This window comes from Hypanus sabinus, chromosome X1 (assembly GCF_030144855.1).
Source record: "Hypanus sabinus isolate sHypSab1 chromosome X1, sHypSab1.hap1, whole genome shotgun sequence".
In the NCBI taxonomy this organism is placed as follows: domain Eukaryota; kingdom Metazoa; phylum Chordata; class Chondrichthyes; order Myliobatiformes; family Dasyatidae; genus Hypanus; species Hypanus sabinus.
In genome coordinates, this window is record NC_082738.1 from 21451778 (window position 1) to 21464878 (window position 13101).

At 40.1% G+C, this 13101-nt stretch overlaps 1 protein-coding gene across 11 annotated transcripts in view; it reads right to left on the reverse strand.

Moving 5' to 3' along the window:
• LOC132384676 (sodium channel protein type 8 subunit alpha-like) overlaps positions 1-13101 on the reverse strand; it is a 231184-nt gene that overhangs the window by 43438 nt on the left and 174645 nt on the right. For all 11 annotated transcript variants that reach the window (XM_059956036.1, XM_059956034.1, XM_059956037.1 and 8 more), the window contains 2 exons: positions 5686-5806; positions 513-667 (listed from right to left, as the gene is read on the reverse strand). In XM_059956036.1, coding sequence (XP_059812019.1) covers positions 513-667; positions 5686-5806 — 276 coding nt within the window. The remainder of the gene's footprint in view (positions 1-512; positions 668-5685; positions 5807-13101) is intronic.

The following is a 13101-nucleotide window of genomic DNA, read 5'->3' on the forward strand; positions in this document are numbered from 1 at the left end:
AGTTGAATTAAGGGGCCTGTTTCCATGTTCTATGACTCCAGTTGTGGCCAAGTTAGGCACAATGTAATTAAGGATCTGAAACCACGTACCAGAAAAACAAACAAATTAAATTTGCATGAAAGAGCAAATCAAGTTAGAACTTGTGATTAAAAAGTCATTCCATTCTACAGTGATTGGGAATTGACACCAGCGACAGTCCCGGCATGCTTTACAGATTTAGAATATCCTGGGCAAGTTCTCACTTTGCATTGACTTAGCTGACCTCAAAGAAAGAGTTTGCAGTATTTTGGGGAAAGGCTCAGTTATATTTGTATCCTGAGATGAACAACCCATAAACTTCTGAAGGACATGGAAGCTGTATTATTGAAGGAACCAGCACCTACAGAAAGGGAGGAGAAAAATACTGGAAAACAGTAGTTTTGGAACAGCAGCTTGTGACTGTAAAGTACTGCTGCTCCAAGAAGAAATAATGCTGTGTGCACTCAACGTGTCTTCATTTCACCAAAACTCACCAGTGCTCCACTACTGAGCAGAATCATGAACACGATGAAGGTTTCAAACCAGTTGTGCTCTACTATCAGAAAGCAGGTCTTTCGCAGTGTCCACCATGGTTTGCCCCAGCCTTCTTCGATGCTAACCTGACAACATTTAAACCGTTCCACACAACCTACAGAGAATAAAAAGTATGGTTTTAAGAGCACTGGGTTAAATTATTTAACAGTTCATTGACTGACAACCACATACAATGTGGCAATTTTGTTCAAGGACTTGCTGCAGCTTCCGGATCTACTCCGTGAGACAACTACTGCTCCAACTGACAAAAATAAGTTGCTTTGCTCAAAACACCACCTTCCTTTTGAGTGTATTGAATCACAGATACCCACTTCTTCACCAGATTCTTCTTGAAAACAGCTTTGTGCAATTAGATTCGTCGATCTTCCCCAATCCACAAGCCAATTAGCCTTTGAGCAAAAATTATGCCTGTTATTATACCCCAGTTACATTCCTTAAACATACTTCTTCCACCATTTAAATGCATTGTCCAAAGTCAACATTTCAGTCAAGTTGCCTCAAAGACTTCTCTTATTTTACCTTGCTTCAAAAATTAAATTCCTGATATGATGAAGGAATTCGTTAGATTGCATTTCTCTGAACCAGTCTGTAAGAAGTGCAAATCTGCAAGGAGAGGTTGGACAGGCTGGGTCTATTGTCGATGTGATGTCAGAGGCTGAGGGCCGACATTAAATGGTTTGTAAAATTATGAGGGGCGTAGATAGGATCAATAGTTACAGTCTTTTTCCCCAGGGCAGGTTTAAAGTGAGAGGGAAGATAAATAAAGGAAACATGAACACAAAAATGTCTTCAGATGCTGGAAATCCAAAGCAACAGAGAAAATGCTGGAGGAACTCAGCAGGTCAGGCAGCACCTATGGAAATGCTTAAACAGTCGGGCTGAGATCTTTCTTCACTGAGAAGGAATGGGAAAGATGCCAGAATAAAAGGAGGGGAAAGAGGATAGCTGGAAGGAGATAGGTGAAGCCAGGTGGGTGGGAAAGGTCAAGGCTGGAGAAGAAGGAGTCTGATAGGAGAGCAGAGTGGACCATAGGAGAAAGGGAAGGTGGGGTGGGGGGGGGGGGGAAGTTATAGGCAGGTGCGAAGAAGTCAAAGGTCAGAGTGGGGAATAGAGGAGGAGGGGGGAAATTTATTTATCAGAAGGAGAAATCGATATTCATGCCATCAGGTTAGAGGTGACCCAGACTGAATATATGGTGTTGCTCCTCCATGTTAATAAATAAAGGAGATCTGAGGGTGATTATTTTTTTCCACACAGAGGGTGGTTCATTTTCAAATGAACTGCCAGAGGAGATGATAGATGCAGATACTATACAACATTTAAAAAGGCATTTAGTCAAGCACTTTGATTGGAAAGGTACAGAGGGATATAGGCCTAATCCAGGCAAATAGGATTAGTGTAAATAGGTGCCATGGTCAGCAGGGAAAAAGTGGGCCAAAGGGCTGACGTGTGTCAACCTTTCTACGATTACAATAATACCCTTCTGTAGATTTGGAGGCAGAGCATACCAAGCATCCACGTGGAGATGCTAGCTGTTTTTCAATGCACTTGTGCATATGACAACAAACTCTTTGAAAAAGCGCACCATTTTTGTTCTATACTACTGTAATTCAATCCTTATTTTAATTATTTAATTCTAAACCCATCTAGAATAGCACGGATCAGACTTTTCTTTTTCTCACTGCTGCCATCAGGAAGAAGGTACAAGAGCCTCAGGACTCACACCACCAGGTTCAGGAACAGTTACTCGTGCCAATGGGTGCTCACAACTCAATGGCACAAGGGATATTTACACCTTGTCCTGTGCTTTTGGATTTTGATTAACTGGACCTGTCCAGTGACTGTCGTGTAAGGGCAGCTGACAACAAGGGAAAGACCTTGTGATGACATGGAAAGGCAGCTGACAGGAGGGAGTAGACCCCACGGAGGCAGTCCTCAACACTGTTTCAGCATGTTGGAGACGCCCATTAACAGCTATGAAAAGGCAACAGAGGAAGATGAGCGAGAGTGGGAGCACAAGATGGCTCAATGACTGATTATGCATCTAAAGACCTAGAAACGGAATCTACCATGAATTAAAAGAGCACTGCACAAGAGATGACCAAAACACCAGCAGCAGTAGTGTTGGGTGTGCATCTGTGGGTGGGAGAAAGTTACATCAGAAAAAGAGTTGAAGATCCATCAAGGGAGGAAAGGATCCAGGGGCCTCGCATTGACTAGTACTTCTTGTGAAGTCAGTCAACTAAGTCGAGTGAAATGCAGTGACCGGACACAAACCAAAGTTCGCAGAGCATCAGCGCCCATCACTGAGGAAGTTAGCACAGAAAGCCCAGATGGGGCACCTACTTACCAGTGGAAACAACTTTCCTGCCCCCATCATATCTACCCAAGTCATAATTTATGTTTTTTTTATAATATCCCTTCTCATTCTTCTGAATTCCAGTGAGTATAGTGCCAGGCCCTTCAATGCCTCCTCATAAGCTAATCAGTTCACCTCCCGGATCAACCTGGTGAACCTCCTCCGCACCGCCTCCAAAGCCAGTAATCCTTCCTCAAGTAAGGAGAGCAGAACTGCACACAGTACTCCAGGTGCGGCCTCACCAGTACCCCGTACAGTCACAGCATAACCTCCCTGCTCTTAAACTCAATCCCTCTGACAATGAAGGCCAACATTCCATTTGTCTTCTTGGTAACCTGCAAACCAACCTTCTACAATCCGTGCACAAGCACACACAACAGCATACTGCAATCCTTGACCAGTTAATAATCTGATCTAATAGTTTTCCTTCTGAAGTGGAGAATCTCACATTTACCAATGTTGTACTCCATCTGCCAGACCCTTGTCCACCCACTTAAACCATCTGCATCTCTCTGCAGACTCTCCACATCCTCTGCACAATTTGTTTTCCCCACTCAATTTAGTGTTAGCAGGAAACACAAATATGCTGCAGTCTGCTCCGTCTCCTACATTGTTAATGTGGATTGTGTACAGTTCTGGTCCCAACACCAACTCCTATGCACACTGTTCACCACTGGTTGCCAAACAGGGAAACATCTATTTATCCCAACTCTCTGCTTTCTATTGGCTAACCAATCTTCTATCCATGTTAATACATTATCCCCAACCCCATGTATCCTTATGAGTAAGACTTTTATGTGGTACCTTTTCAAATGCTTTCTGGAAATTCAAGTCCATCCACCTGTTCCTGTCTATCCATTGCCTTCTTTACATCATTAAAGAACTGCAAAATGCTTGCCAAACAGGACCTGCCCTTTATGAATCCATGCTGTGTTAGCCTGATGAAACTACTTCTATCCAGATTCTCACTATTTCTTCCTTAATGACAGTTTCAAGCATTCTCCCCACTACAGACATTAAGCTAGCTGGCCTATAGTTATCCATCTTTTGCCTACATTCCTTTTCATACAGTGACGTGACATTTGCTGTCTTCCAAACTGCTGGGACCTGTCAAGAGCCCAAAGGATTTTGGTAAGTTATCTGCAATAACTTCCCCCAGTTCTTTCAGTACTCTGGGATGTATCCTGTTGGGACCAGGGACTTGTCTACCTTTTAGGCCCACTAGTTTGCTCACTGCTACCTCTTTAGTGGATGCAATTGCACTGAGGTCCTCACCTCCCAACACATCTCCCTCTAGCATCGCAGACACGTTCTCCACCATGAAGACCGACACAAAATAGTCTCTCGAGGCCTCAGCCACTTCCACATTACCCAACATTAATTCCTCCTCCTCATTCTCCAGGAGACCTATGATCACTTTAGCCACTGTTTTCCACTTTATATTATACTAAAAACTTTAACCATCTGTTTTTATATTTTTTATAGTTTTTGCTAGCTTACTTTTAGAATCTTCTCTTTCCTCATTGCTTGCCTTGTGTATTTTTGTTGCTCCTTAAAGTTATTCCAATCTTGCAGTTTCCCATGACTCTTGGTGATTTCAGATTGATACTATCCGCCATTTTCTTAGTTGTTCAAGGCTGGCTCTCCCCACCCTTACTGTCCTTAACTGGAATATATTTCTGATGAGTACTGTACTGTGAAAAACTGTAACTGGCTGCATTGCTGTCTTGGTGTGTGGGGGGGGGGGGCACAGCACAGGATCAAAGTAAGCCACAGTGAGTTGTAAACTCAGCCATTTCCATCATGGGCACTTGCCTCCGCAATATCCAGGGCACTTTCAGGGGTAATGCCTCAAAAACGGGACATCCATTATTCAGCACCCCCTCACGCAGGACATGCCCTTTTCTCACTGATACCATCAGGTAGGAGGTACAGAAGCCTGAAGACACACACTCAGTGATTCAGGAACAGCTTCTTCCCCTCTGCCATCCGATTCCTAAGTGGACGTTGAGCCCTTGGACACCACCTCACTACCTTTCCCCCCTCTTTTTGCACTATTTATTTTTTTTGTGTGCGTCCGCATTGTCATTTTTAGCTTTTAGTATTATGTACTGTACTGCTGTGCATAACAACAAATTTCATAACATATGCCGATGATATGAAACCTCATTCTGATTCACTAAATGTGTTATGCACAACATTCTCAGCGTCACAGATGCTCCAGAATGAATCCATGCACAGCTCCAGGGCTAACATACAGTCTGTCAGGACTCACTTCCAGCACACATAGTCATTAGGCTCTCTGGCAGCCTCCGAATTCCCACATTGTACATGAGAAGCATGACATGGATCTGAGCTCACCTGCCATGGTTAAAAGGCTTTTTTTTTGGGGGGGTGGAGGAGGGAGAATCTACTCTCACCTTACTTTACTGTTTGTGATTTTAAAAGCACATGCCTCCAGACTCAAGGTCAGCTTCTTTCACATTGTTACAAAACTATTGAACAGTACTCTTATATGTTAAAATGGACTCTTGACGTCACAGTCAACCTCATCCTGAACATGCACCTTACTGTCTGCCCACACTTTCTCTGTAACTGTAATCCTTCAATCTGAACTCTGTTACGGCACAAACTCAATGCACTGTTGTAATGAAAAGATATGCCTGCATAGTACACAAAATAAAGTTTTTCACTGTATGCCAGTACATGTGACAACAATAAGCTAATTTACCAAGTTATACACTCAGACGTACCATCAGTGAAGCAGGCTTCAGGGTCCAAATATTCTTCAGGTTGTTCCACTGGTGGACCCTCTTCTCCCTCAGGTTTTATATCGATTGTGCTTCCTTCCGATGAGCTGGTGTCATCCAGTTTCTGCAAGTTCAAGAGAAAAATACATGAATGGCAGCTTCACAGCAACATGTCCTGCTGAAGGCATGAATCCCAGCAGGTCAAGTGAGGACACAGATACTGATGGTCAGCCATTTTGTACTGGGCAGCAATTATTGCAGAAGAGGAACTGCAAACAAAACAGACCAAAGGTGGCAGGTTTAATTCCTGGAATAGTTTATTCTGAAAAGCCCAACATCACATGGGTATTTAGAGCAACAAGAAAGTTTAAAGATATAATATTCAAAATACAAAGGTAAACGCTGAACAACACAATTATTGTGCCTTGGCCTCTGATACAATATTATTATTTCTGTGTGATAAGTTACATTCGGATGAATTTTTTTGTTTACTTTCAAATTTTTTGAATTTTTTTGTGAGGACAATACATGATTTTGAGTGGGTTGGGAATTCTACACATGAAGATGCAGTCGTGTGGGACAGAATCAATTTCTTTCCCCTCATCATCGCCGTATAGTTGTCTGCAGTCTGAAGCGTGAACCCAGTAATGCATTTGAATTGTGCAGGATGAGGAACAATTTCAACTCCCTTGGCAACATGGTAAAAATGGAAATAAATCAGACAGAAAAAAAATCCAAGGTTTACATATTCATGCATCGATGATAAATAATATGTACGTAACAAAGGAACATCAATGCAAACATGGATGCATCCTGAACAAAAACCTTTGGACTATTTAGTTAACACTGCTTATACTGCTGAAGGTAAATTTTCATCCACTATCCTGTCTAGAGTAATATAATCCATGATAAGATCCAGCACTTCATTTGTTGTGCTATCTTTTGGGTTAAAAGTCTTGCTCCAAGAAGTATTAAAATTTAAATGAGTCACTGATTTTAACCTCACACAGGCGAGCAGTAATAAGAGATAAACTGATATCCACTGCTCCCAAAAATAAATAAATTTGGGCCTCATCTAAACCCTGCAGAAACTGAGTGTCCCAAACTGTTGGTGGTCATCTTAAGATTGCTCCTAGCAAAGAGAAAATTCACCCCCACCTCCCAATATTTTGCCATTGGTATGGGACAGAGAATCTCAACTTGAAATGGATATGTAACTGAATCAGGTCCTTGGGTATTTGATATCTAAAGTTTCACAGGGTGAGGGGTAATATCTGCAGAGGGGGAGCGAAGGGAGGAGTTCCATTTTTAGATTGGCTGTCACTGAGTGCAGAGGGAGAAAAAGGCACAAGCACTCATCATCGACATCTTTAAGAGATGGCACCTTAAGAAGGCATCATCCATCACTAAGGGCCTTCACCATCCGGGATATGCCCTCTTCTCATGACTACCATCAGGGAAGTGCTATAGGAGCCTGAAGACACACATGCAGCAATTCAGAAATACAGTAGCTTCTTCCTTTTTGCCAACAGAGTCCTGAATAGTCCATGACCATATCTAGACACTAGAATACTACAGTGCAGTGCAGGCCCTTTGGCCCTTGATGTTGTGCTGACCCATATATTTCTTTTTTTTTAAAAAAAGTACTAAACCCACACTACCCCATAACCCTCTATTTTTCTTTCATCCATGTGCCTATCCAAGAGGCTTTTAAATACCCCTAAATGTTTTAGCCTCCACCACCATCCCTGACAAGTCATTCCTGGCACCCACAACCCTCTGTGTAAAAAACTTAACCCTAATGTCTCCCCTAAACTTCCCTCCCTTAATTTTGTACATATGCCCTCTGGTGTTTGCTATTTGTGTCCTGGGAAACAGGTACTGGCTATCCACCCTATCTACACCTCTCATAATCTTGTAGACCTCTATCAAGTCCCCTCTCATCCTTCTACACGCCAAAGAGAAAAGTCCCAGCTCTGCTAACCTTGCCTTGTTATTCCTTTTATTTGTCATGTTTTGTAATTTTACACATCTTTGCACTGTACTGCTGTTGCAAAGCAACAAATTTCACATCATACAAGAGATAATATATCAGATTCTAAGGACAATTTAATCTATATTGATGCCTTTGATGGAAAGACAGACAGATGGAAAGACACGTGCAAGGTTTCAACTGATAAGCTGAGAGGGGAAATGAGCTGCAAGGGAGCACAACATGACTGGGACATTTACTTCAGTAGGAAGTAACATAATGCCCTTGAAATTCAGCTGCACAAATAAAAATGTTCCAGAGTAAGCATGTGAAGTCCTTTTCAGGAGAGGAACATGATTCATCATTTCCAAAGCAAATCACACCACTTGAAATCTGACTGGGCAATTTTGACTAAAAATAAGCTTGCGCCGATGACTAGTTCTCTGCACCAGGCTCTGCTCAGAGACATCGATTATTATTTGATGAACACTGATGAGGAAATTAGGTCACTATGAAACTATGAAAACTGAGCCAGTGGATATAGTGTACCTGGACTTCCAGAAAGCTTTTGATAAAGTCCCACATAGGAGATTAGTGGGCAAAATTAGGGCACATGGTATTGGGGGCAGAGTACTGACATGGATTGAAAATTGGCTGGCTGACAGGAAACAAAGAGTAGCGATTAACGGGTCCCTTTCGGAATGGCAGGCTGTGACCAGTGGGGTACTGCAAGGTTCGGTGCTGGGACCGCAGCTGTTTACAATATACATTAATGATTTAGATGAAGAGATTAAAAGTAACATTAGCAAATTTGCTAATGACACAAAGCTGGGTGGCAGTGTGAAATGTCAGGAGGATGTTATGAGAATGCAGGGTGACTTGGACAGGTTGGGTGAGTGGGCAAATGTATGGCAGATGCAGTTTAATGTGGATAAATATGAGGTTATCCACTTTGGTGGCAAGAACAGGAAGGCAGATTACTATCTAAACTGAGTCAAGTTAGGAGAAGGGGAAGTACAATGAGATCTAGGTGTTCTTGTACATCAGTCAATGAAAGCAAGCATGCAGGTACAGCAGGCAGTGAAGAAAGCTAATGGCATGTTGGCTTTTATAACAAGAGGAATTGAGTATAGGAGTAAAGAGGTTCTTCTGCAGCTGTACAGGGCCCTGGTGAGACCCCACCTGGAGTATTGTGTGCAGTTTTGGTCTCCAAATTTGAGGAAGGACATTCTTGCTATTGAGGGAGTGCAGTGCAGGTTCACAAGGTTAATTCCCAGGATGGTGGGACTGTCATATGTTGGAAGTTTGGAGCGACTGGGCTTGTATACACTGGAATTTAGAAGGATGAGAGGGGATCTGATTGAAGCATATAAGATTATTAAGGGATTGGACACACTGGAGGCAGGAAGCATGTTCCTGCTGATGGATGAGCCCAGAACTAGAGGCCACAGTTTAAGAATAAGGGGTAGGCCATTTAGAACAGAGATGCGGAAAAACTTTTTCACCCAGAGAGTGGTAGATATGTGGAATGCTCTGCCCCAGAAGGCAGTGGAGGCCAAGTCTCTGGATGCATTCAAGAGAGAGTTAGATAGAGCTCTTATAGATAGTGGGGTCAAGGGATATGGGGAGAGGGCAGGAACGGGGTATTGATTGTGTATGATCAGCCATGATCACAGTGAATGGCGGTGTTGGCTAGAAGGGCCGAATGGCCTACTCCTGCACCTACTGTCTATTGTTTATTGTCAGTTTGTTCCAAGGCATGCTCGTCTTCAGAACAAGCAAGTTTCAATAATACTGGTGATACAACAACCTTTGCAGTACTCTCCAATTCTCTGTACTTGAGTAACCGAGCAGCATCCCTGTATGGAGCACCACTCCCTTCCTTAAGCTCATGGCTCTTGTGTGTAAATCTCACCCAACTGCAATCCTTTTACAAAACCCATCACAAGCACTGATCCTCCAATCCTCAGATTCTGAACCTCTCACGAATTCCCAACAACCTCCAATTAACCCCACGCACCCAGCTCCACTCCCTAATTGGTTTGCAAATACATCAAGTTAAAAAAAAGTACGTTTAGTGCTTTTTCCGAAATTGTTATTTAGCAGGACAAAGAACATTGACCATTCCAGCACAGAACGCGCCCTTCGGGTCACAATGTTGGGCCAACTTTTTAGCCTACTCTAAGATCAATCTAACTCTTCCCTTATACAGGTGTCTCTCCCCCCCCACCCTTTACAAAGGTAGAGCGTTCCTATGAAACCTTTCTTAAAGCTGAAATAGCATAAAGCGGAAAACCATCAATTGATATGGGAAAATTTTTTGTAAAAGCAAAATTCCTCTTTGAAATGCGAAAACAGGTTACTAATGTAGGTCTTTTGTAAAAGCGAAGTGGGTGGAGTTTCAAGATGGCGACGTAAGCATCTGCCTTTTAGGCGCTCTTTATTTTTTTAACTATAATCACTCTTTAATTAGATCTTTTCGAACTTAATCATATGAGTTGCTACCTTTGATTGACCCTTTTTTCCTAAAATAATAGTTGATCTAATCTTGTCAAACCTAAAATGGCTACAAGTAAGAAATCGGCTAAGGATCCTGTATCCATCGACGCAATTTCTGGTCTTTTGGACATTAAACTGGATGTTAAATTTGCGGGTATGGAAGGTAAATTGGACAATAAACTGGATGCTAAATTTGCGGGTCTGGAAGGCAGACTAGAAGGTAAATTGGACAGTAAACTGTTAAATTTGGAAAGGAGGATTACTTCGAAAATATCCGATCTTGAAGGAGTTGTTAAATCGCTTGAAACTAAGTTTCAGTCGCAGGCGTTAGAGGTTCAACAGCATGGAAATAAGATCACGACTCTTGAACAATCAATTTGTGAAAAAGCACGTACAATTGAAGTGTTAGAGAAGAAGATAGAGTCGACTGCTAAAACTTTAGATCAGTATAAGTTTAAAATTACTGATCTTGAAAATCGTTCTCGCAGACAGAATTTGCGCATCATCGGAATTCCCGAAAAAGTTGAGTCCGGTGATTTAACTGAATTTTTCTCTAAATTACTGTGGGAAATTTTCGGTGGTGAAGGTTTGAAAAATGAACCTGTTATCGACCGTGCTCATAGAGTTGCGAGGCTTTCGTCTGTGCCTGATAAACCACGAGCGGTGATTGTTCGCCTTCATTATCCTCGTGAGAAAGAGCTTCTAATTCGATTAGCTCGTAAAAAAGGTATGATCTCCTTCAAAAATTACTCATTTCGAATAGTTGAGGATTATTCTTATGAAGTAATGAAAGCCAGGATCGCTTTTAAACCAGTGATGGCAGAGATTCATTCGATTGGATTTAAACAAGCTTTAATGTATCCAGCGAAGCTTAGAATGGTGCTGCCCGACAACAGTCTACACTTTTTTAACACTCCTGAAGAAGCGAAGAAATTTGTTGAAGAATATCGATCCTCCAGTGCAACTTGAACTATGAGTTACATTGAAGATTTTTTTTTGGAGAGAGGATGTCATTTCATTTTAAGTTTTAACCCTGGAAGTTGGGTTATAACTTTTTATTTTGAACTATGGGTCTGGGTCTTTTTTTTTACTACTATTATTATTGCTTATAGATGCTGTTTTAATTTTTATAATATCCTTTTTTATACACGTTTGTATTTTGTAATAATGAATTATTTTTTCAAAATGTCGTTTCTTCTTCCCATAAGTCTTTACTTTTTATAAGCGTTTATTTGCTTGCCTGTATTTAGAAATGGAACAAAGGTTTTGAATTCTTTTTTTTTAGTTTTTTTTTATATATATGTTGTAGTGTCTATTAAATCTTTTTTTTAAAAAAAATTCTATTTTGATAACTTTTTTTTTAATTAAATTTTCTTATTAGATTGCTGAATTTATATTCATATTTTGTAATATGGCTTTCTCAAAATGTCGTTTCTTCTTCCCATAAGTCTTGGCTTGTGAAACGTCATCTTTGTATCTGAATATGGAATTTCTTTTTTAAAGGTGTATTACATTTTTAAACTTTAATGTTCATTTTTTTTATTAATGATTTTTCTGGTTTTACTATTTTAGTTTTTTTTTTGATTTGTCTGATATGTGTGTGTATGTGTATGTATATATATATATGTAGGTATATATATATATATATTTTTTTTTTGCAACTCTATATTTTAATTAGGGTGTTATATAGTTTTTTCTTAAAAAATTTTCTTATGGAGCTGCCATCTTGAAATGGGGGTAATATTAGTATTAGTTTATGCGCCTGCCGCTTGGCTTTCTTTCAAAGGGTGGGGGGAGGGGGGAGGGATCTTTTTTCATGCTTTTGCTTTTTATTTTTTTGCTTTTAGTTTATGGGCTGACTTTAAATTGTTAATATTGTTGAGGTGTCAGGATCTCCGTTTGCTCCTGAATCAATTTTCCTTCTTCCTAAATTGTGGGTTATGTGTCTTTTTAACCTTTTATGATACACACAATTAATATTGGTATGATGGATAAATCTATTAACTTTATCTCATGGAATACTAATGGTTTAAATCATCCGATTAAACGTAAAAAAATATTTAAAGTATTCCATAGATTGAACGCTAATATTATTTTTGCACAGGAGACCCATATTAGGAGGGAGGATAATCAACGTTTTTTTAGGTTCTGGAAAGGACAACAATTTCACTCAAATTGTACCGCTAAAATTAGGGGTGTGTCTATTTTTATAGACGCCTCAATTTCGTTTACACATTATGAAATTATTTCTGATCCACAGGGTAGATTTTTGTTGATAACTGGTTCACTTTTTAATCGGAAAGTTGTTTTAGTTAATATTTATGCTCCAAACTTTGATTGTCCTGAATTTTTTAAACGTTTATTTACTTCTCTTCCTAATTTGAATGAATATATGTTGATTATGGGTGGAGACTTTAATTGTTGTTTGAATCCTTCGATGGATAGATCTAAACCTATTCGAACTCTTCCGAATAGATCAGCTTTACTTATTAATTCTTTTATGGTTGATTCTGGAATTACTGAAATATGGCGGTTTTTGAACCCTAAAGATAAAGAATTTTCATTTTTTTCACATGTATATCATAGTTATTCTAGAATTGATTATTTTCTTATTGATCATCGTTTATTAACAGATGTTATTGATTGTAAATACGATTCTATTGCTATTTCGGATCATGCGCCTTTGAAGTTATCTATCAAGATTCCGGACTCTTCTATCAATACTAGATCTTGGAGACTTAATGCTACTTTACTTCAAGATCCAGAATTTATTACCTTCATAAAACAACAAATTGACTTATTTTTTTCAACAAACTATAATGAAGAGATTGATAAAGGAATACTTTGGGACTCTTTCAAGGCTTTTATTCGTGGACAAATTATTTCATATTCCGCTGGTAAAAGAAAACAAAGATATTCAGATATAGCTTTATTGGTGGATAAAATTA